General features: G+C 40.9%; 1 protein-coding gene across 5 annotated transcripts in view; it reads right to left on the bottom strand.

The window, feature by feature from the left end:
* GK (glycerol kinase) overlaps positions 1-15,533 on the bottom strand; it is a 77,431-nt gene that overhangs the window by 48,715 nt on the left and 13,183 nt on the right. For all 5 annotated transcript variants that reach the window (XM_032330315.1, XM_032330318.1, XM_032330316.1 and 2 more), the window contains exons 3-4: positions 14,897-15,003; positions 3,996-4,073 (exon numbers count right to left, since the gene is read on the bottom strand). In XM_032330315.1, coding sequence (XP_032186206.1) covers positions 3,996-4,073; positions 14,897-15,003 — 185 coding nt within the window. The remainder of the gene's footprint in view (positions 1-3,995; positions 4,074-14,896; positions 15,004-15,533) is intronic.

Genomic DNA, 15,533 nt, shown 5'->3' with positions numbered 1-15,533 from the left:
GGCTAAAAATCTTGCAGCCCTGCCCCCCACCACCCCTCGCCACCCCTTATCTTTATGCCCCGTCTGATTTACTAACATACAGGTTGTGACTTCCCTCAGAAAGGTATTTCCAGTTTGCCTTCTCTCTACTGTCTTGGCACTAATCCCATCCACTGATTACCAGTCCCAACGCTTTTGCCAGATTTTTACGAGAAACGAATCTAGTCCTTTTTAATGTACTTACTTACTTATTTGGATTTAAATGCCTTCTATTTTTCCTTCCTTCCTTCCTGTTTCACATTCCTTTTTCTTTCCTTTCCTGCCTTTTTTAAAAAAATCATTCAATATTCCTCCGCTATCAACTTGCTAATTATACATTATTTTACTCTTCATTGCTTACCCTGGAGATTACAACATGCATCCTTGACAATACAAGGACCTCAAAAACAGTTTATAGACTCATCTACCCCAAGTTCCTTTCATGTACAACTGTTGCCATGTCTTTTAATTCTTAATAAATTTTGAGCCTCCTAAGATGTTACTGTTTTATGCCACCAAATTAGCAGTTTTTGTCTTTGCTTTTGTATTTCACCTTAATTTTCATGGGTACAAAATCCTAGATGAAGTTATGTTCATTTAGCACTTTAGAGATTTCATTCTACGGTATTCAGACTTACTTGGCTACCATTGAAAAATCAACTGAAAGTCGATTCTCCTGAAAGTGGGTTCTCCTGAAGGTCATAACCTCTGGCTACATAGTTTTTCTTTTTATCTTCAGGTCTCCGCATATGTTTACATATAACTTTCTGTGTTATTTATCTTGCCTGGGAATCACAGTGCTTCCTGAATCTGTTTCTTTCATCAGTTTTGAAAAACCTTACCGTTTCTCTCTCCTCTTCTCTTGGGACTCCAATTACAAGTATGTTAGACCGCCTCACCTTACCCCATCTTTCTCCCAGATTCTTTTCGGTTTTCTAAACCTTTGTCTCCCTGTGCTCTAGTCTGGATATTTACTTCTGATCTCTCTTCCAAGTCAATTAATTCATCTTCAACTGTGTCTAATCTGATGTAAAACTCATCAACTGAGTTTTAATACAGTTCCAGAATTTGTTTTTAATTTTCCATCTCTTGGCTAAGATCATCAATCCTGTCAAGGGATTCCTTGAACATGTTGATTATGATTAAAGACTGGTAACTCTAATATCAGGATTTCTTATGGGTTGGTTTCTAAGGTTATTTGTTTCTGTTGGTTTTTAGCCGTGTCTTGTTTTGTATGCTTAATTATTTTTTATAGAAAACTAGAAATCATATATGAAAAATTGGAGAGATAATTTTCCTCCAGGAAGGGTTCATTTTTGTTTCTGAAAGGAAGTTAGGCTAAGCCCATTAGCAATCTTAGATCACCATAATCCACTCAGTGCTTTAACTTACTTGAATCTGGGCTCTAAGTACTGTGATGGGTAGTATATTCCTACTTTACTTACTTCAAGGGGTGGCCCTTCACAGTTGCAAGATTTTGCCCACATTTATCTCTATTCCTGCCAGCCTACCTTTTGCCTCCCTATTTCCATGAACCTATGAAAACGCTACTTAGCCTCAGATACCGCTCTAAGAATCTACAAGTATTTCTAAGGAATAAGCAGCAACAAATGCCAGGCTTATCTCTCTGGGCTTTCCCTCTCTCCTGGACTTTGGTCCCATAATTCCTCACTGCCTTGGGAGCCTTCCAGTCCCTCAGACAGTTTTATTTTGTTTTGTACAACTTCTCGAGCTGTTCTCGAGAGGAGCATTTGAAATAGCCCATTCCACCATATGAGAAGGTAACTTTCCTTTATTACTCATTTTGTCCCATGTTACCCAGTGTATGGTTTTCAGTGCCCTCCATATCCTCACCAACCCCTTTCTAACCAAATGAGAACACAGGCTTGAGGGTTGGAGAGTTATGTTCAAACTGTGGCTTTACCTCTACTTACAGCTATATGGCAATGGACAAGTTATGTAGCTGTTTCCCCCATAATTCATTTGTAAGAAAAGGCATGTAAAACCTGCTTTGGGATCACTGAGATTAAATAATATGGGCAAAGTGTTTAGCACAATGTGTAGTACACAGTAATGTTAGGACTTACTGAGCATTATCATCACCGTTAGTTCTATTAAAACTAATAAATAAGTCATCCTATCTGCAAATCAGATCAGTCTCTTGACTCTGGTGAGGTATGTTTAGATGTTTTCACTTTCATAACTTGTTCATGCTAGCTTTCATTTTTCATTTTTCCTAATGTAATCCAACACATTCTTCAAGGTCTAGGACGGAGTTCAAGCTCCCCCAACGGTATGTCCAAATTCAAAATCCATACTAACATGCACTTCTTCTAATTCCTATTCATTTTAGCAGCATAGTTTATCAATGATTCCCTAATTTTGTGTTAGTCTCTTACCAAAACTAGGTTACAAAATGTTTATAAAACCGGCCAATAACTCATACCCTCTATAACACACCCAGTATAGCACCAAACACCTAAGTTCTCAGACAAGAGCCTGGCTCAAAATTGAAAAAAGGTTCTTCACATTCTACAGATGCAGTAGGAATTAGTACTGAAAAGCACATAGGATGGGGCACAAAGGGACAATGGTAGAAGAAAAGGAAACGAGTACAGAAGCACATCAGAAAAGAAAGTATTTCTGATAAAAGTTTTACTTAAATCTTTTAAGTATAACTTCAACTAACCTAGTTGCATTATTTTAAAATGACAACTCAAAGTCCAAAGTTGCATTTTTACAATTCAAAGTTAGAGTTTAACAGGAACTTTCTGGTTCCTTTGAGAAGGTCCTTCCTTTTCTCTAAGGGGGGGGGGGAGTAAAACCCTAACTAGTTCAAGAAGTTGGCAAATAGTGATCCGTGAAAGGGTACCCCCTGGGTATCAGTCATGAAAATTGTCATGTCCTGCTTTGCTTGTATTCAACATGATTTGCTCATGAGAATGAAAACAAAATAAAGATTTAAAACATGTACTTTTGTGTAACAGACCTATGGTTGCAATTCTTTGACATTTCTGAGCCTCTAATTTTTTTATACCAAGTAGAGAAGACAAACTAAATGGTCTCTGATAACACAGTAACATTAAATACCTTAATTTTTTATAAAGGTTTTTTCTAAAGGTTTCATGCTGTTCTTACAAGGCACCATTTTAGTGTATTTTCTGCTTGAATATCACTTTCTCCCAATCAATACTAAAGTAACTATACTACTCAGATAACTATCAAGTAAAAACAGGTCACTCTAGAAATCATCCCATCTCTGCTTCTGCTTCCATTACCTACCTCACAACCTGGTATTTTATTGACAAAAACTTTTGTTTTGCTATTTGTGAACAGAATGATCCATTTCAGTGACAGTATATTTACAACAAACTTCTCCTTTTAGCAACTGACAGTGTCATTTACCACCCAAATGTCACATGCAAGAGTATGCTACATTATACTCATGGTCATTCACATTTAAGTAAGATATGATACCTAATGTTGGTGTTATTTGCAATTTTGAGTTCTTGAACCCCTGCTGAAATAGCCTGATGTGTAGCAGAAGGAGCTAAAATGTAGACATTTTATTTTCATAACCTCAGATGAGTCAATTCCAATTACTAGACGGGAAGAACAGGTACACAAGTACCTCACAGAGAGATGACTGTGAACATGTGTAATTTTGATTTTCAGGGGAGGAGGCATGATCTCTTTTAGGCGTCAGAAACAGCAGGGACTATAAAACATTTGTGGCAATGCTGAACCATTTGTATAATACGAACAATCAGGAAAAGGAGAAAGATGTGATTCAAGATGTCAATAAATACCTGACAGTGGCAAATAAGAGAACAACTCATTTCTTAGAGGACTATTCTGGTCATCCTATCCGACTATAGGAAACACGGCTGCATGCTTTCTCAGCCACACATTTCAGGGGAACAGTGCTTACAAGTGGAGAAAGGCCTTGCATTTGACATCCATGAACAACAGCTTACCCACAGCATTGTAGAGAGGCTCTCCGGTTAACTTGTCCCAGACTACAGTGGTTTCCCTCTGGTTACTGACACCAATAGCTTCAAAGAGAAGATTAAACAGAAGGGAATATAAATTAAACAAGCAGAAAACTACTTCAGGAGAATAGTTCTCATGTGTGTTTTTTTTTTAACAAGCATAACAAAACTTAATGATTTGAAAAAACACTTGGCACTTCTGTAGTGGCAATGAACATACTGTCTGTGAGCAGCTCTGGGAGAAGTAAACACCCACTGTCAAGTGCTTCTCTGTATTTCTGCAAGACTGCTCCCCACTTCACGAGCACACGACAACACGGACCCAGGTCTGTATCCAAACGAAAGGCTCCCAGGTGAACTTATAAAAAAGGGAATGCACTAATTTCAGATTTATAATACCCAATTCGTTATTCTATGGAGACCAATAATCACCTCATCCATTTATTGATGAACTGCTATAGGCAATTTCTCTCTGGGGGCACGCACACGCCTACAATTTAAGAGAACAGCTACAGCTAAAATCCTTCACACTGGGCAACCTCCTACTGTGGTTCTTCAGAAATTGTTTTGTTTCTGTAATGGAATATGTTCTAAGACATATGAATTTGAATAAGGCATAAATACAACAATATGTGATGGCATTTACATTACACTGACCTTCGCACAACTCAAACACTGTAGTCGTAGTTATTCTAGGTAAAAATACTAACCCATGCCATTTTATTCAATTCAGCTTGATTCAGCTGTAGCAGAGGTTCTCAGACTCGGCTGTACATCAGAACCAACCAGAGAGCTTTTTAAAAAAAAAATATCAGTGCCCAGGCCATGACCCAAACATTCCAATTTAACAGACTGAGATAGGATCTGAACATCAGTATTTCTCCTTTACAACTCTCCAAGCGATTCTACCACACAGCCTGGGTTGAACACATCAGGCTGAAGGATCGAACTCTCTAGAGTGTAAGGTGAGAACTGACTTTAAAGGCTCTATAATCAATAACAGGTCTTCCTTTTAAATTTCCCTGAAAACCATTCATCCTGTGACCATTCCGACAGCCCTTCTAGTGATAAAATACTACCTCTCTCGAGGCAGACCAGTCTTTATTCTCAACTTTGTTATTTAAAAAAAATCCTCTTCCTTGTAGTTTTCACCTACAGATCTCTGCTACAGGCTTTGGGGATATATGGTAGAAGGTTAATACTTCTCCTACGTGCAAGTTTTTCACAAACTTGAGGCAGCTATATTGCCCCCCACCCCAGGTCTTCCCTTTCCCTGTGTAAGCTAAACAGTCTAATTTCCTTCCACTGCTCCCACCATATGGCATGGTTTATTTATTTTTATTTTAAGTAATCCCTATGCCCAGCATGGGGCTCAAGCTCACAACCCCAAGATCAAGAGTCAGATGCTCTCCTGACAGAGCCAGCTGGGCACCCTTCCATGTGGCGTCATTTAAAATCCCTTCGCCACCACCCCTAGGAACATGCAACTTGCTGTCTGTACTGTTTAAATTGTACACCCAGAATAAAACACAATAGGAATGTTCTGACCAGCAGAGACCTGAGGAGGACCAATAGTTCCCTTGTGTTAAATAATCTTCTTTTTAAAGCTCAAAACAGCTATTTATCTTTAAAACAATACACTAAAATCTAAATTAAAAAGTAATTACTTAGATTTTACTTTAAGGAGATTTTGTAACAGCAATGAAAACTGGCATATGTAAAATGAAAATGTATGTACTTTACTGAGGTCTGTAACTGACACAGAACACAGTTTCAGGTATACAACAGAATTGGGTAGGTGTATGTATTGCGAAGAGATCACAATAAATCTAGTATCCTGTCAGCATACAAAGTTACATAATATGCAATACAATACTACTAACTATAGTCACCATGCTGTACAATATATCCCCATGACTTACCAATTTTATGACTAGAGTTTGTATTTCATCTCCCATCTCCCATTTTGCCCCCTTCACCAGCAACCACCGATCTGTTCTCTGCCTCTATGAGTTTTGTGTTGTTTTTTGAATTCCACATAAAAGTAAAGTCCTACAGGGACGCCTGGGTGGCTCAGTTGGTTGGACAACTGCCTTCGGCTCAGGTCATGATCCTGGAGTCCCGGGATCGAGTCCCGCATCGGGCTCCCAGCTCCATGGGGAGTCTGCTTCTCCCTCTGACCTTCTCCTCGCTCATGCTCTCTCTCACTGTCTCTCTCTCAAGTAAATAAATAAAATCTTAAAAAAAAAAAAGTAAAGTCCTACAGTGTTTGTCTTTCTCTGAATTATTTCACTTAGCATACGCTTAAGGTCCATCCATGTGGTCACAAATGACAAGAGTTCATTTTTCATAGATGATTAATATTCCACTGGATATTCCATTCATCCATCAATGGACACTGTGGGCGCTCCTGTCTTGGCTATTGTGAATAACTGCAATGACCAAAGGGGTATGTTTATCTTTTCGAATTAGTGTTTTCATTTCCTTTGGGTAAATACCCAGAAGTGGAATTGCTGGATTATATGGTAGCTCTGTTTTTTACTTTTTTGAGGAACCTGAATACTGTTTTCCACAGTGGCTGTACCAGTTTGCAGTCTCATCAACAGAGCACGATGGTTCCCCTTCCACATGCTCCCTAAGGGCTGTCATGGTGTTTTTGACAACAGCCATTCTGATAGGTGTGATGGGATATTTCACTGTGGTTTTGATCTGTACTTTCCAATAATGAGTGATGATGAGCATCTTTTCAGATGCTGTGGGCCATCTGTAGGACTTCTCTGGAAAAATGACATTTCGGTCCCATGATCATTTTTTAATCAGACTGTTTGTTTGCTATTACTGAGTTGTAATTCTTTGTAATTCTGGATATTAACCCCTTATCAGATAATATGATTTGCGAATACATTTTCCCATTTAGTAGAGTGCCTATTTTGTTGATGGTTTCCTTTGCTGGGCAGAAGCCTTTTTGTTTAGTTTTTGGTTACTGATTCAAGTTCTTTGCTTTCGTTTGGCCTATTCAGGTTTTCTATTTCTTCATGATTCAGTCTGGGAAGACCGTAGGTTTCCAGGAATGTATCAATTTCTTCTAGGTTGTCCAACTTACCGACCTATAATTGTTCACAGCATTCTCTTACGATGCTGTGTTTTTTTGGTATCAGCTGTAACTTCCTCCCTTTTATTTCTTATTTATTTGAGCCCTTTCCTTTTTTTCTTAGAGAGTCTAGCTAATAGTTTATATAAATAACCTATATCCAAAGCAAATTTACTTACCAGAACAACTTTTCTAAAGGCACAGATGACTGACAGTCTTTACTTCAAGAAACTTCAAGGCATAGGGTAAAAGAAAGAGATCTGGGGGGCATTTCCTTAGTATCAGAAGACACTAATGTTTGTAGGAATAAAGATGGAAGACAAAGGAGAATGTGGTGGGGGAGAAGGGGAGCTAGAAACCATTTGGACATGGTCTTGATTCTTGTCGTGACAGGAGGGGATGAGATGAATGCACAGGTGGAGGGAGGAGCCTCAAGAAGACAAAAGGCTGTTGCTTTCCTTGGGATGTGGGCAAGTGGGTAAGAGCTCTAGGTTCTGTACAGGAATAGGAAATGAGGAATTAAGCCCCCACAGCCTCAATGTTCTCTGTGAAGTAGAACACAAGGTTATCTGCTCAAATGAGCTCAAGCAAAATAAGATCATAGGGTTTCTGGCACTATTTAATTAGAGCTCAGACTCTGAAACCAGACTGCTGGGGTTCAAATTCGAATTCCTGTTTCCTAGCAGCATGACCCTGGATCTCAATCTGTTTCATCTTCTGCAAAATGGAGGTAATAGTTCTCACCTAACAGGGTTACAGTGAGGAACCCCTAGGTTAATGCTTATTACAATAGTGCCCAGCACATAGTAACTGCTTAATAAATGCTCCTTACTGCTTCCATTGTCATCAATATTATTATTTTTAAGTAATTAATTTATCTTAGAGATAGAGAAAGCACAAGCAGGAGGGGCAGAGAGAGAGAGAGACTCTCAGGCAGACTCCAGACTGAGCATGGAGCCTGACTTAGGGGTCGATCCCATCTGAGCCGTCTAAGATTTGGTCACTTAATCGACTGCACCACCCAAGTGCCCCTCATTGTCATCGATATTATTGAGGAAAAGAGTGGACTAATAGTTGTAGAGCAGGACCCATAAAGGAATTGCCCAGGAGTACTGAGGACAAAACAGAGGCCAGAGAACTCAGTGGGACCTCAGCAATGGAATACTGTGAACATGATAGTTTTAGTGACAACTTTACACTGTGGGGTCACAATGAATTCATGGTCCAGTAAAATCTCCTGTTCCTCCCCACTAGGTTAATTCTTGTTCACTTAGCTACAGTCTCTGAGTCACTATTCTCTGCCCTTTAGACTACCCTTCTTTATTGGCCCACTCTTAACTTACATTCAGAATGCAATCTAGGGCTATATTCTATCTGACTCATTGGTCACAGGTTCCTCCCTGACCATTCCTTCTTTCCCTTCTATCTTAACTTGATTCCTTTGTGCCAAGTAACTACTGCTTTTCTTGCAGACAGTCAAAGTCCAGCAAAAGCTTCTCAGGAATTCTCCTACAGCCATAAATACATCTCCATTACTGATTTCTACTCAGGGCACACAGGCCTTCTGCAGTACCTCTGAACTTTTTCAGTGTTCTAACTTCCTGTCACTTTACCCTAAAATCCTCTGTACTTTAAGTCCTACAGTGTTTGTCTTTGTACTCTGAGATCAAGAGTCACATGCTCTACCTACTGTGCCAGCCAGGCACCCCTGTTATTTTGTTTTGTTTTGTTTTGTTTTAAAGGAAATTTTCTGGGGCACCTGGGTGGCTCAGTTGATTTGGCACCAGACTCATGATTTCCACTGAGCTCATGATCTCAAGGTTCTGAGATCAAGCCCCATGTTGGGCTCCCTGCTCAGCGGGGAGTCTGCTTCTCTCCCTCTGCCCCTTCCCCTACCTGTGCTTGTGCATGCTCACTCTCCCTCCCTAAAATAAATAAATATAAACTTTAAAGGTTTTTAAATTTTTATTTATTTGACAGAGAAGAGAGAGCATAAGCATAGGCAGGGGCAGTGTGGCAGAGCCAGAGGGAGAAGCAGGCTCCCCACTTGGCAGGGAACCCAATGTAGGGCTCAATCCCAGGACCTTGAGATATGACCTGAGCCGAAGGCAGACGCCCAACCAACTGAGCCACCCAGGCATCCCATAAAATTAGGCACTATTAAGAAGTGTGTGTGCTAGAACTAGCAGTCAGAATCCAGCTCCTTGCTCAGTAGGGAGCCTGTTTCTCCCTCTGCCTGCCGCTCCCGCTTGTATGCTCTTTCCCTCTCTCTCCCCCCGACAATAAATAAAATTGTTAAAAATTTTTTAAAAAGTGCCTAATTTTAATTCTGTTTTTCTCAGAATTACACATTCAGGTTCTGTAGTTCTCTACCCTGCCTAGGGTAGAGAGGGTTTATCTCCCATTTAGGGGCATATGACAGTTACATGTATAAGATATATGTAATTTCCTGGCCCCACAGTCTTTTAATTACAAGTACTATCATCAATGGCATATATAAAACGCAATGTAGTACACTGTATCTAGGAGGTTCATGCTTCACCTGTATATTCTTTCCTGGTAGATATTTTTCTCAACAATGAGTGCCGCAAGTAAAATTACTAGTTAAATGCTAACTTCACAATCTCTGGTTCAGTTTTGCTTGACATTGTCTGTGAAAAGTTATGACAGTTAAGAAAATATACTTAGAAAAAGCCTTTGTAAATACAGCTGGTTGTTACAACTGTTGGGAGAATTATGGACCATAGGCACCCTTATTTAAAAATAAAACCAGGGGGAGCTGCCTGGGTGGCTCAGTGGGTTAAGCCTCTGCCTTCGGCTCAAGTCATGATCTCAGGGTCCTGGGATCGAGTCCTGCATCAGGCTCTCTGTAGGCAGGGAGCCTGCTTCCTCCTCCTCTCTTTCCCTCTCTCTGCCTGCCTCTCTGCCTACTTGTGATCTCTCTCTGTCAAATAAATAAAATCTTTAAAAAAAAAATTAAAAAAAAAATAAAACCAGGGGGCACCTGGGTGGCTCACTCAGTTGGCCTTTTGCTCAGGTCATGATCCTGGGGTCCTTGGATTGAGTCCCACATCAGGCTCCCTGCTCAGCAGGGAGTTTCCTTCTCCCTCTTCCTCTGCCACTCCCTCTGCCTCTCCCCCTGTTCATGCTTGTGCTCTTGTTATCTCTCTCAAATGAATAATAAAAAATATTTTTAAAAATGTATAAAAAAGGGGCACCTGAGTGGCTCAGTGGGTTAAAACCTCCGCCTTTGGCTTAGGTCATGATCTCAGGGTCCTGGGATGGAGCCCCATATCCGGCTCTCTGCTCAGCAGGGACCCTGCCCCCCCCAACCCCGCCTGACTTTCTGCCTACTTGTGATCTCTGTCTGTCAAATAAATAAAATCTTTTTAAAAATGTATAAAAAATAAAAAAATAAAATAAAATAAAATCAGGAGCACCTGCCTGGCTCAGTTGGTAGAGCATGCAACTCTTTGATATCAGGGTCATCAGTTCAAGCCCCATGCTGGCCCTAGAGCCCACTTAAAAATTATTAAAAATAAAATCCTAATTTATAATTGGAACACATTTTTAGGAAAAGAAAGAAAAAAACAAAACAAAAACGACCAGAAGTGAAATAGTAAGAGCCCTGGAGGAAGGCTTTGGGGCCACTAAAAAGTGCTGTGTGGGAAAAGGTCTAAAGCTTTGTAAGAAAAACAGCCTCTGAAAAATGTGTGCTTAACGCACATTTTAACATTTGGAAATGAGATGCAGCCACAGCTGGGAAGCTATTTTGGAGAACAAGGTGCCTTTCTAAGACACCTTAGATGTTCTAAGACGCTGTCCCCGCCCGGAGTAGAGAGAAGACAGAAGTGAGTGTGGATACGTTCAGCAGGGCTGGGCAGCAGATGTGGGGGGTTTCTCTTTCCTCTAACAATATGGTAACTACATACGATAGAAGAGAATTTAATCACTGAAAATTGTATGCTCTCGGATTTTTTTATTTTTTGAAATTTTTTAAAAGATTTTTATGTATTTATTTGACAGAGATTACAAGGAGGCAGAGAGACAGGTGCGGGGTGGGGGGTGGAGGGGGGAAGCAGGCTCCCCGCTGAGCAGAGAGCCTGATGCGGGGCTTGATCCCAGAACCCTGAGATCATGACCTGAGCTGAAGGCAGAGGCTTTAACCCACCGAGCCACCCAGGCGCCCCTAAATTTATTTTTTAAAGTAATCTCCATACTCAAGCTAAGGCTCAAACTCAGGACCCCAAGATCAAGACCTGTATGCTCTACCAGCCAGAACAGCCAGGTACCCCTACGTTCTCAGGGCTAAAGCGGTATATGTTATGTTTTGCTTCTATCACAGGAAGATGAATGAAGAGTATCTGATATTTGAATTCTTTATATACTCTGTAGCTCCTTCAGTCTAGTTACAGGCAAACAGAGCTTCCCAACTCCTCAAGAAGCAGCCTATTTACTTGTCTTGGACTCCTGCGTGCTGTTGAGCTGGAGAGGGAACTTTAATTTTGGAGACACTGTTCATCCAGACTTGAAATCCACCAGGTTTCTGGTGGAGGACAACTGACACCAATCAAGTGAGAATTTTCAAAAGAAATACAACCAGCTAGGGCCACCTGGCTGGCTCGATCAGGGAGCATGCGACTCTTGATCTCAGGGTTGTGAGTTGGAGCCCCATGCTGGGTGCAGAGGGATGTAAAGATTGCTTAAAAATAAAATCTTTAAAAAATAAGTAAAATCTTTTAAAAAAAAGAAATATAACCAGCTATGATAAATGCTTAATGATTTTTTAAGAAGATTTTTATTTGTTGGAGGGAGGGTGGGAGAGAGAGAGAGAGAGCACTAGCAAGGGAGAGAGGCAGAGGGAGATGCTCAGCAGGAAGCCCAATATGGGGGCTCAACCCCAGGACCCTGGGATCATGACCTGAGCTAAAGGCAGACACTCAACTGACTGAACCACCCAAGCGCCCCTAAACTCTTAACATTAAAGCTAAGACTATCAATAAATTGGTCTTCAGCTATTTATTTGCTACATGGGAACTAAAAAGTGAAGTGGTTTAAAAAACAAAGAAAAGTGGTTTGTGAAGTTAGCAGTATGGCTCAGGAAAATGAGCACTGGCTCATAAGACAGGGGAGTTGTGCTTTAATATTAACACTAATCAATAGCTACATGACCTCCAAAAAGTTCTTTTCCCTCATTTGCAGCTAGGTTTCGGTGACAGAAAATCTTTCAGAGCATCAGTGTTCCGCGAGCTAGACTTCTTTGTAGGCAAGAGAAAGTCTGGCCCTTGGCAGTGCCAATTCAATGAACTAACTTAAAATAAAATTTAGCACAACTGACCTGGAATGGGGGGGTGTGGAACAGTCTCTATCTTGGCCACCCTCTGGTATTCGTTGAGAAGGAAATGCTGGGTCACTTTGGCTCAGGTATGGGTTTCACAAGGGCCAGACACAGAGAGTGTAATTAGCTCAAGGGGAAGGCAAGGCACTTAATAGGAGGTATGCCTCACCTTCAAAAATATCACAAAAACAAGAGAAAGGGGCACCTGGATGGCTCAGTGGGTTAAGCCTCTGCCTTCAGCTTGGGTCATGATCTCAGGGTCCTGGGATGGAGCCCCGCATCAGGCTCTCTGCTCACCGGGGAGCCTGCTTCCCCTCTATCTCTCTGCATGCCTCTCTGCCTACTTGTGATCTCTGTCAAATAAATAAATAAATAAAATCTTTAAAAAAAAAAAAAAAAGAGGACGAAAAGGAATGGTACCCGAGCCTCGAGGTCTAGAAGGCCACCCTGTTGCAGCCGATCCTACCTATGAGAAAGGTAGAATGACATCAAAACCAAGGCTGATCATCCTGGAATCCACATCCTGAACGTGGCTTTAGAAGTCACCTAGATTCTTCCTGTCTTTGGTGTGGATATTTTGACAATAGAGTGTGCTACTGAATGCCTCCTGTATGTTTACGTCATTTAGGTTGTAAAAGCTGTGAGAACAAGGATACAACCAGCTACTGCTTTGATGCACAGCTCATCTACAGGTTGGTGAATGTAACTCTAAAGGAATTCTAAAGCACTTCCACACAGATGTAGGGACAACCAAGGGTCGGATATTCCATTAATTTGTGATTGCATTAATATGTGTCTCCCTCACTTGGATCTTAGCTACAAGACATTTGTGCTCCACTGTTTCCCTAGCATACCCAGTGCATGAGTCTGCTCAATAAATGGTTTTGATAACATTTAGTCTTTTTTTTTTAAGACGCATCCATTTATTTTAGAGAGAGAGCACCAGCAGGAGGGGCAGAGGGAGAATCTGAAGCAGACTCCCCACTGAGCACAGAGCCCAAAGCAGAGCTTGATCCTACCACCCTGAGACCACGACCCAAGCTGAAACCAAGAGCTGGATGCTTAAACGACTGTGCCACCCAGGCGTCCCGTCCAGTCTTTTTAAAGTAAGTTTTATTTATACAAATAGATGAAAGTATGAAAAAAAAATTCAAAGGTTCTCCTCAGCATCTCTACCAAAATAAGTAAGTAATTGAAGTTTTGACTCAGGAGTGTTAGTAAATCTCAGAGCCAATGTGATGTGAATCAAGGCACCATTACTCCAAACTGATGGCTGCCCTTACTTACATAAGGTCCAACTAGCTAAGGGGGTGAATGGACGGCTCAATGGGCGGAGTCTGCTTGAGATTCTCCCTCTCCCTCTGCCCTTCCCCCTGGCTGTGTGTGCTCTCTCTCTCAAATAAATAAATCTTTAAAAACAATATAACTACTTGGAATTAATAGAGATCTGTAGTGATCTAATATTCTCAATTATTTCAGGGAGAGTCTCTTAAAATGTTTTGATTCCAATCCCCCACCGCCAGCTGTCCCCCAATCTATCTGGGGGCTCCAGCAAAAACCCCAAGCATCATCTTTGACCCATCATTTCCCTCCACAGCACTACTCTATTACCCTAACTTCCAATACACTGTCAAGTTCTGCCCCCTCTCTCGGCCTCCCCTGCCACCACTGTCAGTCAAGTCACTATCCTCTTTTCTCAGCACTTCCACAGCACCCCCTACACTGGTCTCCCTGTGTCCATACTCAGACCTTCACGACTTAACCACAAAGCTCAACATTGTAGTGAGGAAGCTGTCTGCAAACTGCCATTCTGTCACCTTGCTTAAAACTTTCTCATGGCCAGCTCCCTATAATACTAAGAGTAACACCCAAACTCCTAACCATGACTGACAAGGCCCTATCTGTTTCCCCAATTTCTGCTCCTACTGAAACCCTGGGTGCACCTCTGCCCTCATCCTTCTTTTACTCCACTTTTGACACACTGGCCTTTTTCTGACCCAGAAATACACTAAGCTTATTCCCACCTCAGGACCACTGCAGCACGTGCTGCTTCCTTTTCCTCAAACTTTTTTCTCCCAGCTATTTGCATGGTTGGCCCGTTTTGGCTTTTGAGACCTTAGCAAATGTGTCCCCTCCTCAAAAAGGTCTTCTCTAGCCACCCAAACTAAAGTAAGCCTTTCCAGGCACACACCACTGTATCACCCAGTTTGAGCTTCTGCATGGGACTTCTTAGTATCTGAGATCAGCTTGTAGTTGTCTGCTCTTATTGTTGGGCTCACACCCACTGGAATACAAGCTTCATGAGAACAGGGACCTCATCTTCTCATTTATTGTCGCATGCTGGGTTCACACAGAGATGCTTGCCACTGCACAGGCACTCGGTTATGTGCTGAATAAAGCAATGTACAAATTTGATTGAGATAATAATACATGGAGAAAAATATTCTATTCAAATACCTTTTATGTTGGAAATATCAATATTGAGCTGTCCAAGTTTCTCACATGTTTTCTCTATACACTCATAGACAGATTGCAGAATTTCCTTAGGATCTTGCTCCACCCATCTTTGAACAAAAGAATGTATTTGGTTAGTCCACAAGAAAGCTATACATGTGTCATTTATTTCTCTAGAATTGTGCACATATGAGGGTGTGACTGGTGCATAAATCAACAAAAATTACATTAGGAAAGGAAAGCATCACCAATATTCTAAACAAATGATTGTAAACACCAGTCTATTCCCTTGTGTTTTCCTTATTCTTCAAATAGTAATTAATCATCTGAAAGACGGCAAGTAATGACCACAAATAGCAGACACTCTACCTACTTTAAATAACTTTTTCAAATCCAGTAAGAAATTAGTTCCCCAATTCTTTATATCCTGTGGCTCTGATGAATTTTAATAAACCATCTACATGTTTTCACTAGTTACTAGCTATTTCTAAGTAGAGTGAAATATATGTATGCGTCTTGGGATGGATGGATTGATTGATCTACTTATTTATTTGGGTATGTACTTATTTATTTATTCATGAAGCAAAAGGAAAAGTATACTAATCTCTTTTGCCATTTTTCTCCCAAGTTATTTTGTGAG

The sequence above is a fragment of the Mustela erminea genome, chromosome X (genome assembly GCF_009829155.1).
Source record: "Mustela erminea isolate mMusErm1 chromosome X, mMusErm1.Pri, whole genome shotgun sequence".
NCBI lineage: Eukaryota > Metazoa > Chordata > Mammalia > Carnivora > Mustelidae > Mustela > Mustela erminea.
The sequence above is the reverse complement of the archived record's forward strand: the minus strand, read 5'-3'. Positions and strand labels throughout refer to the sequence as shown.